At 42.6% G+C, this 22,217-nt stretch overlaps 2 protein-coding genes across 4 annotated transcripts in view; one reads left to right on the top strand and one right to left on the bottom strand.

Moving 5' to 3' along the window:
• Positions 1–22,217, bottom strand: part of TMEM258 (transmembrane protein 258) — a 455,842-nt gene that overhangs the window by 156,648 nt on the left and 276,977 nt on the right. The gene's annotated exons all lie outside the window — the stretch shown is intronic.
• Positions 1–22,217, top strand: part of DAGLA (diacylglycerol lipase alpha) — a 61,581-nt gene that overhangs the window by 30,159 nt on the left and 9,205 nt on the right. For 2 of the 3 annotated variants that reach the window (XM_063437754.1, XM_063437753.1), the window contains exons 2-17: positions 12,718–12,855; positions 14,583–14,794; positions 14,899–15,000; positions 15,126–15,264; positions 15,442–15,529; positions 18,418–18,552; positions 18,703–18,780; positions 18,857–18,981; positions 19,331–19,490; positions 19,677–19,760; positions 19,844–19,921; positions 20,679–20,759; positions 20,962–21,104; positions 21,219–21,287; positions 21,368–21,440; positions 21,964–22,160. In XM_063437754.1, coding sequence (XP_063293824.1) covers positions 12,761–12,855; positions 14,583–14,794; positions 14,899–15,000; positions 15,126–15,264; positions 15,442–15,529; positions 18,418–18,552; positions 18,703–18,780; positions 18,857–18,981; positions 19,331–19,490; positions 19,677–19,760; positions 19,844–19,921; positions 20,679–20,759; positions 20,962–21,104; positions 21,219–21,287; positions 21,368–21,440; positions 21,964–22,160 — 1,859 coding nt within the window. In that variant the 5' untranslated portion in view covers positions 12,718–12,760. Of the gene's footprint in view, positions 1–12,717; positions 12,856–14,030; positions 14,126–14,582; positions 14,795–14,898; positions 15,001–15,125; positions 15,265–15,441; positions 15,530–18,417; positions 18,553–18,702; positions 18,781–18,856; positions 18,982–19,330; positions 19,491–19,676; positions 19,761–19,843; positions 19,922–20,678; positions 20,760–20,961; positions 21,105–21,218; positions 21,288–21,367; positions 21,441–21,963; positions 22,161–22,217 lie in introns of those variants that run through there. The other variant, XM_063437755.1, reaches the window with a different exon arrangement.

Below are 22,217 nucleotides of genomic sequence, written 5' to 3'. Positions count from 1 at the left end.
GTAAATCGTATGGCGCACTGCCCGGTAAATCGTATGGCGCACTGCCCAGTAAATCGTATCACGCACTCCGTAAATTGTATCACGCACTGCCCAGTAAATCGTGTCGCCCACTGCCCGGTAAATCGTATGGCGCACTGCCCAGTAAATCGTATCACGCACTCCGTAAATTGTATCACGCACTGCCCAGTAAATCGTATCGCCCACTGCCCGGTAAATCGTATGGCGCACTGCCCAGTAAATCGTATCACGCACTCCGTAAATCGTATCACGCACTGCCCAGTAAATCGTGTCACCCACTGCCCGGTAAATCGTATCACGCACTGCCCAGTAAATCGTGTCGCCCACTGCCCGGTAAATCGTATGGCGCACTGCCCGGTAAATCGTATGGCGCACTGCCCGGTAAATCGTGTCGCCCACTGCCCAGTAAATCGTATGGCGCACTGCCCGGTAAATCGTATGGCGCACTGCCCGGTAAATCGTATGGCGCACTGCCCGGTAAATCGTATGGCGCACTGCCCGGTAGATCGTATGGCGCACTGCCCGGTAGATCGTATGGCGCACTGCCCGGTAGATCGTATGGCGCACTGCCCGGTAGATCGTATGGCGCACTGCCCGGTAGATCGTATGGCGCACTGCCCGGTAGATCGTATGGCGCACTGCCCGGTAGATCGTATGGCGCACTGCCCGGTAAATCGTATGGCGCACTGCCCGGTAAATCGTATGGCGCACTGCCCGGTAAATCGTATGGCGCACTGCCCGGTAAATCGTATGGCGCACTGCCCGGTAAATCGTGTCGCCCACTGCCCGGTAAATCGTATGGCGCACTGCCCGGTAAATCGTATGGCGCACTGCCCGGTAAATCGTGTCGCCCACTGCCCGGTAAATCGTATGGCGCACTGCCCGGTAAATCGTATGGCGCACTGCCCGGTAGATCGTATGGCGCACTGCCCGGTAGATCGTATGGCGCACTGCCCGGTAGATCGTATGGCGCACTGCCCGGTAGATCGTATGGCGCACTGCCCGGTAGATCGTATGGCGCACTGCCCGGTAGATCGTATGGCGCACTGCCCGGTAGATCGTATGGCGCACTGCCCGGTAGATCGTATGGCGCACTGCCCGGTAAATCGTATGGCGCACTGCCCGGTAAATCGTGTCGCCCACTGCCCGGTAAATCGTATGGCGCACTGCCCGGTAAATCGTATGGCGCACTGCCCGGTAAATCGTGTCGCCCACTGCCCGGTAAATCGTATGGCGCACTGCCCGGTAAATCGTATGGCGCACTGCCCGGTAAATCGTATGGCGCACTGCCCGGTAGATCGTATGGCGCACTGCCCGGTAGATCGTATGGCGCACTGCCCGGTAGATCGTATGGCGCACTGCCCGGTAGATCGTATGGCGCACTGCCCGGTAGATCGTATGGCGCACTGCCCGGTAGATCATATGGCGCACTGCCCGGTAGATCGTATGGCGCACTGCCCGGTAGATCGTATGGCGCACTGCAGTACTATTTGCATAGGTGAAAAAGTCCACTTTCATTGCCTAAGTCGTAAATCAGTCTGAAAAGGTATCGAGCCGTCAAGACTGGCACTAACTAATGCAGGCTTATTGGTGTGCTATAATATCAATGGCTCTCACTGGGCAAGATTCCTAATTATATCAGCCTTCCTCAGATTGTAAGCTCTTTAAGCAAGGCCTTCTATACCTCTCATGTATCCCTTTGCTATACCTGTAGTTAGTGATACAGAATATATCTATGTTTATATAAATGCTAATAATGAACGCCAGACAGTATTACAATGTGTACCGGGACTATCCAGTCAATTCTGTATATCTGTGTCCTAAGTATTCCTTCTCTTTTTACCTTTTAAAAGCCAAATATGAAGACCGGCTAATTGCTCAGATGTATTATTCAGTAACTAGCTGGAGTCCATTGTTTATTGTTAATTCTCTGGATGCTACATGGCACATTCTTAACCTTTCTGACGTGTATTGTTAATTCTTAGATGCCTTGTGCTATCGCCATCTTCTTCTGACATCCACAGTTGTATACGTAGGCATGGTTTCCTAAATTTCCCCTGTATGCTGTGCAGGCCTCTATCCTACTCTCTCAAGTACTGTTCGGGTTCCTTAAATAAGACAATCTATGCTTATTGTATGTATTGTCTGAGTGTTCCCATATTTTAAATGAATTCATTATTAGGTATTTTAGAATTTTAAAGTACCTTTACCTTTCTCCATTCTTTTCCTCTCACAATCCATTCTTATTTTTATTTCTTTAAAACATAAGACAAAGTGGGGACTACTTGTCTTATGTATTTTTCCTACGCTTGGGAATTGTGACAAAAATAATAGCTTAAAGGAAATCTATAGTGTTAGAAATACAACGCTGTATAGTGCCCCCTCCATTACGGCCCCCTGTGTGGCTAAGAAAGGGATAAATATCCCTTAATTACCTTACCTGATTCTAGCGCCGATGTCCTCCGTGCTGGGTGGCACTCTGCCTCCTCCAACGTCACGCCAATGGGGAGACCTAATTATATTGGGCATAGCTAAATGTAAACAGTGTTGTTTCTCCGAATTGGCACTGGGTGCCTATAGTGTCCCTTTAAGGCCAGCTCCACTTCCTTTGTCAAACAAAGCTTGATTTAATCTCCATCCTTTGTCAAGATTGCTAAGTGTGAGAAAATTACACAAGACCACGTAGTCCCTATTCTGTCCTATGTTTTAAAGAGAAATGGATACGAAATGAAGAATAGAAGAACAGATTCTAAAGGAGAAACCAAAGAAAAAGTTACCTGCGCTCTCTCCTTAATCCCTATGTATTTTTAAACAAATGAAGGTTTTTAGTTACCTCCAATGGCCATGAAAGGATGAGCCCACCTGCCAACGTCAAGGCAGACCCCCCCCCCCCAGGTGGGTCCTAACTCTAACCATTCACCTTGCTTCCTTGAGCCTCTGGCAAAAATCTCTACTGAGACAGAAAGGGGTATCTTTTATATACACCCCTTTACTTATTAACCCTTAATAGGGAACACATGGGATGGGCGGCTGCATTGTAACAAGGCTGAGTAATACAAAAAGTGAATAGAAATACAAAGAAACTAGTCCTGCGCTCAAACTCCAATTACTCCTGGGCGGCAGCAATGACCATAGTACACATCAGCCAAAATACAAATAGTAAAAACCATGGCCATTGGAGGCAACTAAAAACTTCCATTTGTTTAAAAATACAAAGGGATGTGGAAAGAGCGCAGGTAACTTTTTTTTCTTTGGTTTTTACTATTTGTATTTTGGCTGATGTGTACTATGGTCGTTGCTGCCGCCCAGGAGTAATGGGTGTTTGAGCGCAGGACTTGTTTCTTTGTATTTAGATTCTAAAGGAGGAAGAGACGAGGAAACAATAGGAGAAATATAAGTTTGAGGTGACAGAGCCAATTTAAATGTAAGGTCCAAACAGCCAAAATGGTAACATTCTCGAAGTAAGCGATGCTTTCAATCCGGCTACTCTGGCCTTAAATTTGAAACTCCCGTTTAATTCTCACTTAAATACTGCTGACAGAGTATACAGATTGGTTGTTAATCTGGGGACAGGGAATCCAGCCATGACTGTGTATGGGAGGGGAAATCCATTCCCATGGAAGACAGTCTGATTAATTAAGGACAGCGGTTAGATGTGAGGGTGACCTCCACGGGCTGACGGTACAATGTGTTACCTTTCTTCTAACTTATCCTTATCATACAGTCTCTCATCACAGAATTGATGTTAGTTGGGTGGTTATCACACACACTGGCAGCTATGCAGTGGAGAGCACCTCAATTTAAATCCAAAGTTTTCCTATACTTTACTTGGAGGGGAAGGCTCCAAAAAAACCTGAAACCTGACATTTCAGAGTTGGAGCTAATTTAAATAAGTTCCCTAGGCTTTCTGGGAGAATTTACTTCTATGTATTCTGTCTATTCACTTATGCCTCGTTTCCACTGAGCGGATCGGGTCGGTTCGGTACAGTTTGGAAGGTTTAGAATGGACCAGCCCATTCTGGTGAGCGTTTCCACTGCAAGTCAGACCTTCAGGGCCATGCAGGGTTTAGAAAAAATGCTCTTCCTGTCCACCAATCAATGGATTGTATAGTAGTTCCGCCCTAACCGAACCGTTCCATTTTCTATGGCCCTATATCTGAAGCAGGACCCTGAATGGATCGGTACGGTTCGCTTGTATGGATCACTTTCATAATGGAAACACCCAAAATAGCGAACCGTACCGAACTGAACCGAACCGATCCGCTCAGTGGAAACGAGGCATTACTGCTCTACTTCCTCAGAGTTGTTTGCTTATAGGAACTCGATAGAATTAGGAACACAGATATGTATTCCTCACGCTCTAGATCCCTGTTGGCCGTTTATGTCCACGGCTCTCTCCTGCATCGTCAGTCTGTGCTATGCCGTCCAGCCTACTTCGCTTAGATCATCGATCCTAGTGAGCTCAGCCAATTGAATGGTTTCAGTAGGAAAGCATTGGGAGGCTAGTGCGCATGCACAGCACTTAACCAATCAGCTGGTCTCTTGGAAACCACCTGACAGAATTAGCCAAGTTTTATTGTGATATTTCATTGGAAGCACCTCTAGTGATTGTCTTAGTGACTGTGACTAAAGACATGTAAACCCTGCAATGCAAACATTGGCGTTCTGCAGAACATGGCACCCAGACCACTTCATTTAGGTAAAGTCATCTGGGTGCCTATATTGTCCCTTTAAGGAATAGTCTGGAAAAAGATAATCGGCCATTGCACACGATCAGTGTCTCTGAGTATCTTTGATCATTTGATCATTTTGTTAAGTTCCACACGCAGGGCTCATTGATGGCTCAGCCATTTCTCTATTGAGGCTTATGTGGATGACATTAATACATTGAAAGCACTGGATTTAACCACTCTCAGCCAATAATTGTCATTCAGATTTGTCCCTTTTATTAATTCGTGTTTGTTATTGAAGTTCACCATAGGTTTTAGTTATACGGAAGTACTTTTGTTATGGACAGTGTGATCTTTGGCAATGGGCGGGCTTAGAGTTTAATTTCATTATTAATAGGAACACTACATACAAATATGTATTCCTAACGCTATAGTGCCCTAGTCACGATGACTAAGGCCCTTCCGCATCAAATAGATGGTTAATTAACTGTTTATTTGCTTACCTTAATCCAGCGCCGGGCTTCCTTTGCACTGGTGACCTCTCCTCTATCTACGTCATCTCCCGAGTGGAGCTGAATGCGCATGCGTGACCAGAGGTACAGGGAATTTGAGTGGTTGTATTGTGTAGAGCGGCCCTTTAAAGGTACACTGTATACACACATATTATTTAATCTAAATTAGAGATATTGTGGTCTGTGTGCTCATTTAATCCAAATTAGAGATATTGTGGTCTGTGTGCTCATTTCATCCAAATTAGAGATATTGTGGTCTGTGTGCTCATTTCATCCAAATTAGAGATATTGTGGTCTGTGTGCTGTGTCTCTCATATTGAACCTTCACTGTAAAACATTGGGATTCTCCAGGAACGGCAATGCTTACTTTGCAGGGTTTAAAGGAACACTATAGGCTCCGGAACACAAACCTGTATTCCAAACCCTGCAGTGTTTAATCCACCATTTAGGTTGCTTGCCCCCCTTTAAAAATGCAAAGTTATGCACTTCAGCATCAAGAATGCACAAGCAACTTATACCCTTAATACAACACACGAGAAGGACTTGGGAATTGTTATAAACCACAAACTATGCAGCAATGTCAATCAGTAGTGGCTAAGGCCAGTAAGGTATTGTCATGCATGAAAAAGGACATTAATTCTGGGGATGAGAATATCATTTTGCCTCTTTATAAATCACTGGTAAGACCACATGTTGAATATGCTGTGCAATTTTGGGCACCTGTTCTAAAGAAGGATATGGCACTAGAAAAACTGCAGAGACAGGCTATAACATTAATAAAAGGTTAACAAATGTTAAACCTCTTTAGTTTAGAAAAACGTCGCCTCAGAGGGGATATAATAACATTATACAAATATATTTGTGGCCAATACAAATAATTGTGTACAAATCTATTCACAAACAGGACTTTACATAGGACACAAGGTCATGCGTTTAGACTGGAAGAAAGAAGATTTTGTCTAAGGCAAAGAAAAGTGTTTTTTTTTTGTTTGTTTGTTTGTTTTTAACACCGTAAGCACAATAAGGATGTGGAATTCTCTGCCTGAAGTGGTGGTTTTATCAGAGTCCATACAGATGTTTAAACCGCTACTAGATGCATACTTGCAAAAACAGAATATTCAAGGATATAATTTTTCAATGTAGGGTAATAACTGCTTGATCCAAGGATAAATCTGACTGCCATTCTGGGGTCAAGAAGGATTTTCCTAGTTTGTTGCAAAATTGGAAGTGCTTCAAACTGTTTTTTGGTTGGTTTTTTTTTGCCTTTTGGATCAACATCAAAAACCAAACATTAAGAAGGCTGAACTTGATGGACACATGTCTCTTTTCAGCCTATGTAACCATGTGTTTTTAGCCCCCTTAGAAAATGTTAAAACTCACCTTATTTCCAGCACCTCCTCATAGAGATGAATTGAATCAATGTATCTATGAGGAAAGTTCAATGTCTGCATGCAGAGGGAGGAGACACTGAATGTCAGTCCCATTGTGCAGCACTGCCCCAGGAAGCACCTCTAGCAGCCATCTGAGGAGTGGCCAGTGGAGGTATCCCTAAGGGACAATGTAAACACGCTGCCTTTTCTCTGAAAAGATGCAGGAATTGGCTATACTCACCAGAACACATACAATAAGCTGTGTACCGTACATTGCGCTGTATACCGTACATTAAAGGGACACTATAGTCATTCTTGGGCTACCATAGGGTCTCAAAGGCAACGTAACCAATCTGGCGAATTTTAATGTGAAAAAAATTAAACACAAGCCTTATATTTGACGCTGTAACTTTTTAAAACACCATAAAACCTGTACATGAGGGGTACTGTTGTACTCGGGAGACTTCGCTGAACACAAATATTTGTGTTTCAAAACAGTAAAAAGTATCGCAGCAATAATATCGTCCGTGTAAGTGCTTTTTGTGCGTGAAAAATTAAAAAAACTTCAATTTTACTGGCGATATCATCGTTGTTATACATTTTACTGTTTGAAACACTATAATATTTGTGTTCAGCGAAGTCTCCCGAGTCGAACAGTACCCCCCATGTACAGGTTTTATGGTGTCTTGGAAAGTTATAGGGTTAAATATTGTGCTAGCAAATTAAATTCCCTATACTTTCGGCATGGGTTGTCAGGCAGGTCCCGCTAATTGTAATTAATTAAGATACCTAATTATGTAAAAATATTACATAAATATATGTGTAGAATTAATATATGTGTGTGTATATATATATATTTTTTATAATTATATATAGGTATATATATATAGTGATATATACGTATATATTTATGTATATAGATATATATATTATTTTGTTCTATGTGTATTTTGATATATATATTATCACAATACAGTTAGAACGAAATAACACACATCTATATATTTTTTAATTATTTTAATTTTATTTTTTAACGTATTTATATATTTTTTTTATATTATATATATATATATATATATATATATATAACAATAATTATATATATTTAATCAGTATCAGTCTACGTGTAATCTGATATTAATATATATATATATATATATATATATATATTAATAGTAAAATACACCTAGACAGTGTATGTGTGTGTATGTATATGTGTGTACAGGGAGTGCAGAATTATTAGTCAAATGAGTATTTTGACCACATCATCCTCTTTATGCATGTTGTCTTACTCCAAGCTGTATAGGCTCGAAAGCCTACTACCAATTAAGCATATTAGGTGATGTGCATCTCTGTAATGAAAAGGGGTGTGGTCTAATGACATCAACACCCTATATCAGGTGTGCATAATTATTAGGCAACTTCCTTTCCTTTGGCAAAATGGGTCAAAAGAAGGACTTGACAGGCTCAGAAAAGTCAAAAATAGTGAGATATCTTGCAGAGGGATGCAGCACTCTTAAAATTGCAAAGCTTCTGAAGCGTGATCATCGAACAATCAAGCGTTTCATTCAAAATAGTCAACAGGGTCGCAAGAAGCGTGTGGAGAAACCAAGGCGCAAAATAACTGCCCATGAACTGAGAAAAGTCAAGCGTGCAGCTGCCAAGATGCCACTTGCCACCAGTTTGGCCATATTTCAGAGCTGCAATATCACTGGAGTGCCCAAAAGCACAAGGTGTGCAATACTCACAGACATGGCCAAGGTAAGAAAGGCTGAAAGACGACCACCACTGAACAAGACACACAAGCTGAAACGTCAAGACTGGGCCAAGAAATATCTCAAGACTGATTTTTCTAAGGTTTTATGGACTGATGAAATGAGAGTGAGTCTTGATGGGCCAGATGGATGGGCCCGTGGCTGGATTGGTAAAGGGCAGAGAGCTCCAGTCCGACTCAGACGCCAGCAAGGTGGAGGTGGAGTACTGGTTTGGGCTGGTATCATCAAAGATGAGCTTGTGGGGCCTTTTCGGGTTGAGGATGGAGTCAAGCTCAACTCCCAGTCCTACTGCCAGTTTCTGGAAGACACCTTCTTCAAGCAGTGGTACAGGAAAAAGTCTGCATCCTTCAAGAAAAACATGATTTTCATGCAGGACAATGCTCCATCACACGTGTCCAAGTACTCCACAGCGTGGATGGCAAGAAAGGGTATAAAAGAAGAAAATCTAATGACATGGCCTCCTTGTTCACCTGATCTGAACCCCATTGAGAACCTGTGGTCCATCATCAAATGTGAGATTTACAAGGAGGGAAAACAGTACACCTCTCTGAACAGTGTCTGGGAGGCTGTGGTTGCTTCTGCACGCAATGTTGATGGTGAACAGATCAAAACACTGACAGAATCCATGGATGGCAGGCTTTTGAGTGTCCTTGCAAAGAAAGGTGGCTATATTGGTCACTGATTTGTTTTTGTTATGTTTTTGAATGTCAGAAATGTATATTTGTGAATGTTGAGATGTTATATTGGTTTCACTGGTAAAAATAAATAATTGAAATGGGTATATATTTGTTTTTTGTTAAGTTGCCTAATAATTATGCACAGTAATAGTCACCTACACACACAGATATCCCCCTAAAATAGCTATAACTAAAAACAAACTAAAAACTACTTCCAAAAATATTCAGCTTTGATATTGAGTTTTTTGGGTTCATTGAGAACATGGTTGTTGTTCAATAATAAAATTAATCCTCAAAAATACAACTTGCCTAATAATTCTGCACTCCCTGTATATATACTTAGATCATATATATACATATATGATCTAAGTATATAATTATTTTTTTTTACACTGATTAACTTTTTTTTTTTATATTTGATTTCAGCCAGCAGGAGGACTACCTGTCATTACAGTTAGTCCCCCTGCTGGCAATGCACCAGGCAGCTAACCCGGCCATGTGATTGTGAGGTCCTCGCAAGGACCTCACTCTCACATGGCCGGGAAGCCCCCCCCAGGAGGAAGGTCGTGCCGCGGGGGGCTCCCTGGGAGTCCCCCCAACCGCGATCGCCGGCGTGGGATCGCCGGCGACCGGGTAAGTAACAAAAGACCGGAGGGCGTACTATTACGCCCGGCGGCGTTTAGAGCCGCTTAAAATAGGGCGTATTAGTACGCCCTCCTGTCTTAAAGGTTTAAGCTAACGTTGTTTTGGTGACTATAGTGACCCTGTAATGTGATATAGCTGGAATTTTTGTATGCTTTGCAGGGTTTCTAAACAAGCCGTCGTCCCAGCCTTGTAGATCTACAAACCACACAATGCTTTGCCAATGCCAGGCATGCAAATAATTCTGGGTATTGCAAAGCTCTAAGTGCCGGTCGTCTACCTTTCAATCTGCGCTGGGTACCTTATTAAAACCAGTTTAGCGTTTACCAGGAGATTGAAAACTGTAGCTTATTCAGCCATATAACAATATTGGTTTTCAGGACTATAACTACCATGATGCTTTGCCAGCAATGAGTGTAGTAGTTCCCAGCATCTGGTGATCTATATTTTGATGACACTGGTTGTAAGGAATGTTGAGGCCATGCTGTCACAGTACTGCGGCCTTCCTAATGTTGCTCTGGGTTTTGAGCCTAAAACATTCCCTTTCAGCGCATGGCAGTAATATATTCCTGAACCAGCGCTCTGTTAGACTCTGCAAGCAAGCTCCAAGCACCGTCCCTCCTCTCCTGGACTGACCCTAATAGACCGATCGGGTTATCAGCCATTTTCACAGATACACTTGCCCTAACGAAGCCCCCACTTTTGTTTGTGTGAGATACTTACTAAAAGTGTTCATTGCTAGCGAGCAGGGAAAACAATCTATAATCTGCCTTGGGAATCCCAGATCTGGACTTGCTGCTCGTTATGGGAGTTGTAGTGCACAAAAATCTGGGATAGCAATTGCTTCTCTGCAGCAAAGGCAGCCCCAGCTCCTAAAAGACTGGCAGAGCATCATGGGATTGGAATTTCCCACTAATTTAACCCTTGCTATAAGGAGAATGTGCATCCATAGTAAAATAGCGAAGCACACACATACATTGTACTCTGGATATTTGCTTACGCTATATGTTGACATATCGGCAAGATACTTCCTTCTTGGCAAGTCTGGCAAACCCTATACCGTCTACTAATGTGCCATTGTATGTGAACTACATACCCTCTGGTCATCATGGGAAATGGAGTCCAGAAAAATCTGCAGTCCCACAGATAGGCTGCACTTTTCTTTAACCCCTTAAGGACACATGTCGGGAGTTTTCTGTAATACCGGCCTTTTACTTCTGAAGCGACGGCCCACTACTTTTGGGAGACGGCCCAAATACCTGTAAAAACCCTTAATGCTCGGTAATGTCTTCCAGGTATTTGGGTGATGAGATAATGAGGAGGTTCATTTACCATTAAGCATTTTACAGGTATATGGGCGGTGTCTGACTTTGTATAGGAATATTCCCCATGCCAGGGATTTCGAGCATCTGCAGTTAAAGTTTGTATAAATGCGTGGGCCATAAGTGTTTGCTTTGTTTTACGTTTCTTAATATAGAATAGTTTGGAAGGTGCCATCACACGCCCACTTCCCGTCTACCAGAAAGGCATTCTTTTTCAGGTACGTCCTAAAAAGAATTTACAAACAGGGAATTTCATGTTGAATTTCTACAGATTAGGACGTTGAGGATGTACAAACACTCCTCTCCCACTATATCTGGACGGCAGCAATGACTGTAGTATAGGATCAGTCCAATACAGTTACTTAATCCCTGTGCATCGTTAAATAGCTGGATGTGTTTAAGGATCACCCCAGTGGCCATTATTAGCCCTTTAATGGCTATTAAAGACTATTGGAGTTATACTAAAAAAAACCCAGTTATTTAACAATGCACAGGGATTTGGGACAGCGCGCAAGTACCATTTCTTTAGCTTTAAGTATGTCTCTGTGGGTTATGGAGTTTGTAGATTGATGGAAAACAATGTGTGGTAACAAAGAGGAAGGCTCGCTCTGTGGGGGATGAGTGTATTATTATAGGGCTCGCTCTGTGGGCGATGAGTGTATTATTATAGGGCTCGCTCTGTGGGCGATGAGTGTATTATTATAGGGCTCGCTCTGTGGGGGGATGAGTGTATTATTTTTGGGCTTGCTCTGTGGGGGGATGAGTGTATTATTTTAGGGCTCGCTCTGTGGGGGGAAAAGTGTATTATTTTCCGGCTCGCTCTGTGGGGGGATGAGTGTATTATTTTCCGGCTCGCTCTGTGGGGGGATGAGTGTATTATTTTTGGGGCTCGCTCTGTGGGGGGATGAGTGTATTATTTTGGGGCTCGCTCTGTGGGGGGATGAGTGTATTATTTTCGGGCTGATGACATGTTTTCTATCCGTTTGTGATGTTAATAGAGGCAGTTTGCAGGTTGCTTCTCCTCAAAATGTACTGTTATCTGGCGTTTCTCTTTCGAAATGCATTCACATTTAACCATGTGGTCTTTAAAAGGGGGCAGCCTCTATGCCTGGGGTACATTTCACGTTTTAGCAATCACATTTCACGTTATTAACAATCACCTCATCAACAGCTGGAGAGCAATGTTATAGCCATCTCTGAGTCAGGCTCCAGGCGTAATCACTAAACCGAAAATTGTCCTCAATCCGCCAGGAAATGCCCAGCCTAAATAACCGATCTGGAAACAGCTGACTTGGATATTTTTTCCCTAGTGTTGCTATTTTGGCTACATTTACAGTAAAAAATGTATATTGCTATGAAAAAACTCCTACATCTAACAGGACTGGTCTTGTGAATTCTATTTATGTTTAACCTACCTGGTAAAACAGTAATCCATATAATCGCTAACCCTCTGACAGCATCTGTAGGGGCACCAGCCCGTGACATCCTTGCTAGTTGTTTAGACATGCAGAGCATTTTCTAGCGCTATAACCGCATATTGCTGTTAAGTTGAATTTCCTATTAGAGCTAGAGATTGTATCGTTTGTGGTAACCTACTTTTCTCCAACTTTTGTGTACTTGAAATGATTCTCTGTAGACCCAAATGTCCCCTTTTCTGTTTCTAATCTCCAGATGATAACCTAATTCTTTATCTGCCAAAGATAGTGATTTCCTCCTTTTTCATTTTCGCAGACAGTAATGGCAGGCCGCGGTGACGCGGTGCTTGCTGCTCGCCATGCCAGGGATTGTGGTTTTCCGCCGCCGCTGGTCTGTGGGCAGCGATGATTTGGTGTTGCCAGGAATATTCCTGTTTGTATTGCACAGCACCTGGTAAGGCTTTTTTTGTTTTCTTCCTTGTACAAAATGTGATTCTGTTTGTTTGTGTGTGTTGTAATCCCTCGTCAGTTATGAGTAGTCTGAACACTTGCTGGTAAAACAGGATTCTTAAAGGGACACAATAGTCACCAAAACAACTTTAGCTTAATGAAACGGTTTATTGATCATGCCCCTGGAGTCTCACTGCTCAATTTTCTCCATTTATGGGTTAAATCACTATTTTTTCCATTTTGTACAACCCTTGACACACCTCTCCTGGCTGTGACTGACACAGCCTGCGTACAACTAATGGCTTAATTTTTAATTAGATGTTAACTTGCTGTAGACGTTTTTATCTCCTGCTCTGTAAATTTAACGTGTAATCACACTCAGGAGGGCAGTGTCTTAACCCATTAAGGACCAAACTTCTGGAATAAAAAGGAATCATGACATGTCACACATGTCATGTGTCCTTAAGGGGTTAAAGGCTACTAACAGAGCTGGAGAATATGAATTCTAAATTAAACCGACTGTGCAAATAATGAAAAGTAAACATTATTTCTCTCTGTACAGGAAGTGTTTAGGAAGGCTGGGTGAGTCACAGCCAGGGGACTGCATAAACAACGTGATTTGTCTTCTAAACGGCTTGAGCAGTGAGGCTGCAGGGCATGATCTATACACCAAAACTGCTTCGTTAAGATAAAGTAGTTTTGGTGCCTATTTTAACGTTCATATATTCTAAAGGGTTCTAAGGGCATTTGCAACCACCAAAATGTATACTTGACTAATGGAGATTCTAGAACACTGACCCAAAATGTATTGCACATGTAAAAGGATCATTCCTTGTTAGATGATATTCTCTTATAAAACTTGGACACCCTACTTGACTAGGTGTTCACGGGATCTTGATTTTAACTTTATGCTTACTGGATGCAGGTTCTCAAATGACCTGAATTATTTGAATTACTTAATGCCGACATATTCTGCAGTGCAGTTCAGTTTAAGCATGAAGTGAAGTAAAGGAAAGAAAAACTGTAGGTAAGACATGGGAAGTAATACTTGATGATATACCGATAATCTACAAATGAGGACCGTTTAGATTAGAGGGAAGACTTTGTTTTGCAAGAGGTGCACAGAAAAAAAGAAAAACCGTGAGAACCATGTCTATGGGGTGTTAAGTTAAATGAAAAATGTCACATTTTTCATTTTTATTGTCGCACCTTAGATGCCTGAGACATTCCTTTGTCCGCATGACATAGGCTGCTCTCTTTTTATATCTGTTCGAGTGAGTGTCGTGAACGCCGCCATCTATTATAAGAGAAGGGAATTCAGCCAGAGATGGATTGATCCTGCAACCAAACAGGTGTAGCTTGAATCCTGGGAGAGGAGTGGAATTGGTAGAACAAAACTTCACACCAATAATAAAACATCTCAATCCACTCGCATATTAGAACCAACAATGTGTAAATGTATTAAAACAAAAACATGGATGCAGTGTGGCTGGAGCAAGCGAGGCAGGGGGGAAGGGGGCATAGTTTCTGAAGTCACAAAATGCTTTGGTGTTTGATCTAGTGCTTCCTCTTGATTGTTCCAGCCATGCTGTATAAACGTTTTTCGATAGTTATAGATTTTTTGTTCTAATATCCAAATCGATTGAGGACTTTTTTTTTTTACTGTTTTTCTGTTCTATCTATTGTTAGCGTAACAATTTCCATTGTTGTGAGACACTCTGTCAATTGCAGGTTTGTTATCCTGTCTGTGGTTCTCTTTGGTCTCACCTATAACCCGAACGAGGCATGTTCTTTGAACCTGGTGGATCATGGACGTGGGTACCTGGGCATCCTGCTCAGCTGCATGATAGCAGAGGTGGCCATCATCTGGCTGAGCATGAGAGGGGGTATCCTCTACACAGAGCCCCGAGACTCCATGCAATATGTGCTGTATGTGCGGCTTGGTAAGTAAGCCCTGAGCATCTGGAGAACAGTGTACAACTATGAACTCAACTGATTGAACAGTTTTGGTACTTAACAGTCTTTTGTTTTGTATTTTTCTCTCAAGCAATCCTAGTAATTGAGTTTGTTTACGCCATTGTTGGCATTGTCTGGCTTGCTCAGTATTACACATCTTGCAACGATGTCACAGCGAAGAACGTCACACTGGGTAAGTGCCCGGTGTTTTCTTGTTTAGTGTGGGTGTACTTCCGAAGAGAGTGCGGGAAGATTGTGGACCTGGCAGTCGGCTTGAGTTTGTGAGGATGATTTTCTCATGTGGATTTTTGTCTACAGGAATGGTTGTGTGTAACTGGGTCGTCATACTCAGTGTCTGTATCACGGTGCTCTGTGTTTTTGATCCAACTGGAAGAACCTTTGTGAAACTGCGAGCAACGAAAAGAAGGCAAAGAAATCTGCGCACTTACAACTTGAGGTAGGGATGTTTTCTGGCTCCACGGTTTCCGTTGTGTTTCCATTTTCTTCACTCCAGATCCACAACCAAATCCTTTCATAGTTCCTCTCACAATCCTTTTCTGTTTCTTTGCTCGTGCCACGTCAATCTACACCTCTCAGCCCCAGTATTCTAATTTGTTCCTGATCTCCTTTTAAGACATCGTCTGGAAGAAGGACAAGCTAGCAGTTGGACTCGTCGTCTGAAAGTCTTTCTGTGTTGCACTCGCACAAAAGATTCCCAGTCGGTAAGTGAAAAGGTGATAAACCAGTGCTCCGTGCACCAATCCAATACTAATCAATATATCCGTTCTAACAGAATTCGGAAATCCTGGAAATCCACTGCTGGTCTATTTTGGGTTGGGATTAAAAAAAATGTTTTGTCACATCTAACTGGAGCTTGAATTTTTTTTCCCGGGGATGGAATAACTTTGTGCATTTTGGAGTTGGGATATCTGTGAAGGAGGTCATTAAAGGGACACTATAGTTGCCAGAACAACTACAGCTTAATGTACGGCACGCAGCTTAATGTACGGCACGCAGCTTAATGTACGGCACGCAGCTTAATGTACGGCACGCAGCTTAATGTACGGCACGCAGCTTAATGTACGGCACGCAGCTTAATGTACGGCACGCAGCTTAATGTACGGCACGCAGCTTAATGTACGGCACGCAGCTTAATGTACGGCACGCAGCTTAATGTACGGCACGCATCTTAATGTACGGCACGCATCTTAATGTACGGCACGCAGCTTAATGTACGGCACGCAGCTTAATGTACGGCACGCAGCTTAATGTACGGCACGCAGCTTAATGTACGGCACGCAGCTTAATGTACGGCACGCAGCTTAATGTACGGCACGCAGCTTAATGTACGGCACGCAGCTTAATGTACGGCACGCAGCTTAATGTACGGCACGCAGCTTAATGTACGGCACGCAGCTTAATGTACGGCACGCAGCTTAATGTACGGCACGCAGCTTAATGTACGGCACGCAGCTTAATGTACGGCACGCAGCTTAATGTACGGCACGCAGCTTAATGTACGGCACGCAGCTTAATGTACGGCACGCAGCTTAATGTACGGCACGCAGCTTAATGTACGGCACGCAGCTTAATGTACGGCACGCAGCTTAATGTACGGCACGCAGCTTAATGTACGGCACGCAGCTTCATGTACGGCACGCAGCTTCATGTACGGCACGCAGCTTCATGTACGGCACGCAGCTTAATGTACGGCACGCAGCTCAATGTACGGCACGCAGCTCAATGTACGGCACGCAGCTCAATGTACGGCACGCAGCTCAATGTACGGCACGCAGCTCAATGTACGGCACGCAGCTCAATGTACGGCACGCAGCTCAATGTACGGCACGCAGCTCAATGTACGGCACGCAGCTCAATGTACGGCACGCAGCTCAATGTACGGCACGCAGCTTAATGCACGGCATGCAGCTTAATGCACGGCATGCAGCTTAATGCACGGCATGCAGCTTAATGCACGGCATACAGCTTAATGTAGTTGTTCTGGTGAGTATAATCATTGCCTACATGCATTTTCATGTAAGCACTGTATTTGAAGAGAAAAGGCAGTGTTTACATTGCCCCTGGGGACACCTCCAAGTGGTCACTCCTCAGATGGCAACTGGAAGTGCTTCCTGGGTCAGTGCTGCATAGTAAGCAGCCCTGCCGTTCAGCATCCCCCACGCTCTGTATGGAGACACTGACTTTTTCTCATAGAGATGCATTGCTTCAATGCATCTCTATGAGGAGGTGCTGATTGGCCAAAACAGCATTTAGCCACGCCCCCTTGCCGATTCTAGCCAATCCCATGCTTTCCCTATGGGCGGAGCCAGCGCCCACGCACCATTGCCCAATGCACCAGCGCGGCCCTGGAAATAAGGTGAGTTTTTTAAACTTAAATAGGGGGACTAAGTGGGGGGCAAACCACCTAAATGGTGGGTTTTCACTATAGGGTCAGCAATACATGTTTGTGTTCCTGACCCTATAGTGCTCCTTTAAGGTGTTAGACTTTACTGGATATTAAGTCAGACAACCTAAATATGTTTAAGAAAACTTGAGAACAGTCCTTTGTATCTTAAAGCGTCTTTTTAATTAATGAATTTGTCATTTTAAATGTTGCAGATCTGTATGCTCCGAGGACATCCACGTGATATGCCTGGCTATTTTTTCATCAAAGCACAACTGTCACCAGAATTTTATAAGACTCCTTGCAGCATGTAATGAAAAAATATGGCATTTATTTAATATGTGAAAATACCTGAAAATCCGTCCTTTTACAGAACACTAGATCCCTCTGCCCTATTCATACACCTTCGGTCGTACTGAGGTAGAATCCAACCGTTGGGCTTCTGCTTCACTGCCCATTATGTCTCTGGCCCCATCCTTATAAGATGGGGACCTTTTCTAGAGAGTGGGCAGCAATGGCTGTAGGTGTTTAGTAGGTATCCCACCTGTCGGATGACCGATATGGGCGTATAGAGGTAAAATACCTCCATTGTAGTAATATGGGGGTTTTATTGACCCCAATGGGATTTATTTAGGTTTTTTTTCTTTTTTTTTTTTACTATTTTCATGTTGCGGCCGGCTAGCTGCCACATAATTAACCCTTGCGCTGCTGAGGGTTTTTAACTATTGCCCACTGGCTGTTCGCTAGCAAATACTTCTTATAGCTAGCAAGTGAATGATAATTTGCCATCCCTGTTCTGTAGATGGATTCAGATGAGTTTAGAAAATCAGGGATTTCCGAATGTGAATCAGCATTACAGAATCGGTCAGACTGATCAAATTCTGAGTGCATTTAAATTTAGTAAATATGAGAATGGCCAATGTGGTCGGAATTCAGACCAGGCACATTAAATGCAGGCAGTACAGCAGCTCTGTGCAGGGAGTGAAGCAGTAGCCTAATGGTCGAATTCTACCCCAGTCCGGCAAAAGAAGGGGCCAGATTTTCAAGTATTTTTACATGTACTTCATTTAAAAAAAATTGAATTTCATTACATGCTGCAAGGATTCTTATAATAATAATTAAAAAACAATCTGGTGGCAGTTGTCCTTCTGGTAAATAGCACTTCTCTCTAGGAGGTGTGATGATATCCATGTTTCTGTTTTGCAGGACGCATACTCTGAAATCGCCTACTTGTTTGCAGAGTTTTTCCGAGATCTTGACATCGTTCCATCAGATATAATTGCTGGGCTTGTTCTTCTGCGTCAGCGCCAGAGAGCCAAGCGTAATGCAGTTCTTGATGAGGTGTGTCTTTTGGTGACAAATGAGATATACAACGATCAACATCAAGGGGTGTTTTGAATTTATTTATTTTTTATTTTATTTATTTTATGGGAGTGAAGAATTTGTATAATAAGTAGTGGATTTGAATATCTGTGTCTGTTTTACTTTCAGGCCAATAATGATATATTAGCATTTTTATCTGGAATGCCCGTAACCAGGAAAACCAAATACCTTGACCTGAAAAATGCAGTGAGTATCACATTTACGTGGATAATATCTCGCTCCCCCATTCCTTCTCCTTCTAATGCTTGCTTTGTCCCCCCAGCAAGAGATGGCACGGTACAAGGAGGTGTGCTACTACATGCTGTTTGCTCTTGCAGCATATGGCTGGCCCATGTACCTCATTAGGAAGCCAACATGTGGCATCTGTCGATTGGCAGGAGCTTGCTCGTGAGTACTTCACCTTGATTGACCACATTCTCTGCCTTATGCTCTCTCCTAAATCTGGGAGCAATTTTAATCTATTTTCTAGTTGCTCTCACGTTTTATTTTCTGTTTGTTTTACATTTTTGACCCGATTCTTTGTTGCTTTCGTCCATCATTGACTCCCCTTTTTTTTCCCCACAGATTTTCTTCTTCTTTTTTTTTTTTTTTTCTTTGGCTTGCCCACATTTTAACTCGCGAGTGTAGACAGTCTCACTTCATCTTGAAATTATTCTCTACATCTCTCATTATTTTAGTGCTTTCTTTATTGTCTTATTCTGACAGCTCTAAACCTTTTACATATCTCCTCTATCAGTAGTTGCTGCTGTCTGTGCACTTCCCGACCTCGTTTTGCTCCTGGAGTTACCATCGAGGAAGACAACTGCTGTGGCTGTAATGCAATAGCCATAAAGAGGCATTTCCTGGATGAGAATATGAGTATGGTGGACATTGTATATACATCTTGCCATGACGCGGTTAGTGTTCTATCTGCCCTCTGCTCTGCCCAATATGGCTAATTGGATTTTTAAAATGGACAGCTCTCAAATAACTTAATAAATGGGTCTGTTATAACCACCGCTGCTCTTGTGTTGATAATATCAAACATGCTCTGTGTTGGGTCTTAAAGAGACTATTCAGCACTGTCTTCCTCCCTTTTGTAGGTATATGAAACTCCTTTTTTTGTGGCGGTGGACCATGATAAAAAGAAAGTGGTGATAAGTATCCGTGGAACGCTATCTCCAAAGGTGCACATAAACTCAAATTGTGTCTTCCATAAGGCCAAAAAGAAGACATTCCTTGGATTCTAATCTTCCTTTTCTGTTGCTAGGATGCCTTAACTGATTTGACTGGAGATGCAGAACGTTTACCAGTTGAAGGACACCATGGCACATGGCTGGGTCACAAGGTAGACTGATTTTAAATTGGCAGTGTTATATCATTTCTGTATGCATGGCCCTACACCAGAGCATGCAGTCATGTTGTTTGGCATGTTCATGGTCTTCCTGTTAGGTTCTGTGTTAAGTCAACGTTCATTTCTCTGAAGCTGTGCTCCAAAATTAATCAATAAATTACAGGTCAGGCCTCCACCGGTGTTTGAATACATGCATGCAATCTGTGTGTGATTTTTATGCACTTTTCCTTTACCTCACTTTTAAGGCACTGAATTAGGATCTGTGGGAGTGTAATGAGATATTTGGAAGGCATAGCATTACCAGTAATGGAAGGGGGTGTTATATATGTATTAGTGCTTAACAAGAGTCCCCAGCTCTCTTCGCCAATGTGCTACTCGGGCATAATAAGGAAACCTTAGCATGGGTGGTTGTGATTGGCTGAGAGTATCAGCTGACCCTTCTCATCCTATCACAGTGCTCATTGCTGGTATGAATTGGTATCGCTAGAAGGAGGTGTGTAGTCTCTGTCTTAGCTGTATCTCCAGTAGAGGTTAGGCTCTTGGTTGTCAGCAACCCTTATTTAGTGTTAAACTGCTTGAAAATGGCCTAACACTGAATGGAGGGAGCACGAGAGTACTTCACGCAATATAACCACTTCAATGAGATGATATGGTTACAGTGCCCCTTTAAAGCAGCAGTACATATTTTATGTTTCAACTATGAGCATTGCTTAAGGATACCCAGCCCAAATATTGAGTTGTGTCTTTTCAGGGCATGGTCCTTTCTGCTGAGTACATTAAGAAGAAGCTGGAACAGGAGATGGTACTTTCACAAGCATTTGGCCGTGACCTGGTGAGTAAGTGAAGAGTCTCGGAGGCTTTTTAAGAAGGATATACGTGATTAGTTAGAACAATTACCTGGTAGCACGTATCGGATGATTATAGCAAAGTGAATATGTGATATGTGTCATTCCTAGATCACGAACAACACCGGCTGCTAAAGGATATGAAGGTTTTACATATTCCCACTTCTGTTTCTCTTTTTTTTTTTTTAGGGTCGAGGCACAAAACACTATGATCTAATTGTGGTGGGTCACTCTCTTGGCGCTGGCACTGCTGCCATTCTTTCTTTTCTTCTTCGCCCACAGTACCCGTCCCTCAAGTGTTATGCTTATTCCCCCCCTGGTGGACTGCTAAGGTATTTAACAGCTGTAATTGTATGATTTACATTTGGACAATATATAGTGTAATGTGTGACCGTTACTAAATTGGCTGATGTATCCAGAGATTATCTTAACTTTTTGCCCTACAGTGAGGACGCCATGGAATATTCAAAGGAGTTTGTTACGTCTGTAGTGCTTGGGAAAGATCTGGTTCCAAGGTAGGGGATTGGTTTGCTGGTTATACTGACATTATCAGTTAGTGAAAAGGTCTATGAGCCTAAACCCACCTCTCTTACAGGATCGGGTTGTCACAGCTGGAAGGTTTCCGCAGGCACCTGTTGGATGTTCTTCAGAGAAGCAACAAACCAAAGGTTAATTTCATTTACTGCGGTGGCTGAATATCCAAGCCTCGCCATTCATTGTTCCTGAAATATTAATGCTGTAATTACTGGATATTGATTTTTTTTTTTTCATGACACGGATTATCTGCAAGAAAAAAAGACTTGTTCCTATTGTTTCACAGCCATTTTGTGACTTTGTCACTTTTAATCTCATTTACATTCAACGTTTTTTTATATATAAATTTTCACAAATGTAAGACATACATAGTGTTAATTAATAAAGTGAGAATTCAAACTGAATGTCACATTTAATGCCACCGTAGCTACACGGAAAGTATAGCTGACGTAGAGAATGTTTCTGTCCGCTATTTTGACCTTAAATTTGAAATTCACCTTCAATTTAGGTTGAATTCTAACGTTAGTGACTAACCATGGTACTGAACATCATTTTTTTTTTTTTAAATCTTTATTTTGGATTCATAGCTGTAGAAATGTAGTATGATTTTATTTTTTTCTAACATTGTTGCTTTCTAATCTCTTATTGTTTCCCCAGTGGCGCATAATCCTTGGTGGAACGAAGTGCATTCCCAAGTCAGAACTCCCTGATGAGTCTGAAGGGGTGACTGTACCCAGTAATAGACTTTGGACTCATCCCAGTGACCTGACAATAGCTTTATCTGCAAGTACGCCACTCTACCCTCCTGGACGAATCATTCATGTGATTCACAATCACCCCGAGGAGCAGTGCTGGTTAGTATAAAAGAGGGTTATATTGTGCACATTGCTTTTTGATGTCATTGTGTGACC

The sequence above is a fragment of the Pelobates fuscus genome, chromosome 12 (genome assembly GCF_036172605.1).
Source record: "Pelobates fuscus isolate aPelFus1 chromosome 12, aPelFus1.pri, whole genome shotgun sequence".
Taxonomy (NCBI): Eukaryota; Metazoa; Chordata; class Amphibia; order Anura; family Pelobatidae; genus Pelobates; species Pelobates fuscus.
This window is presented reverse-complemented; position numbering and strand designations above follow the sequence as displayed.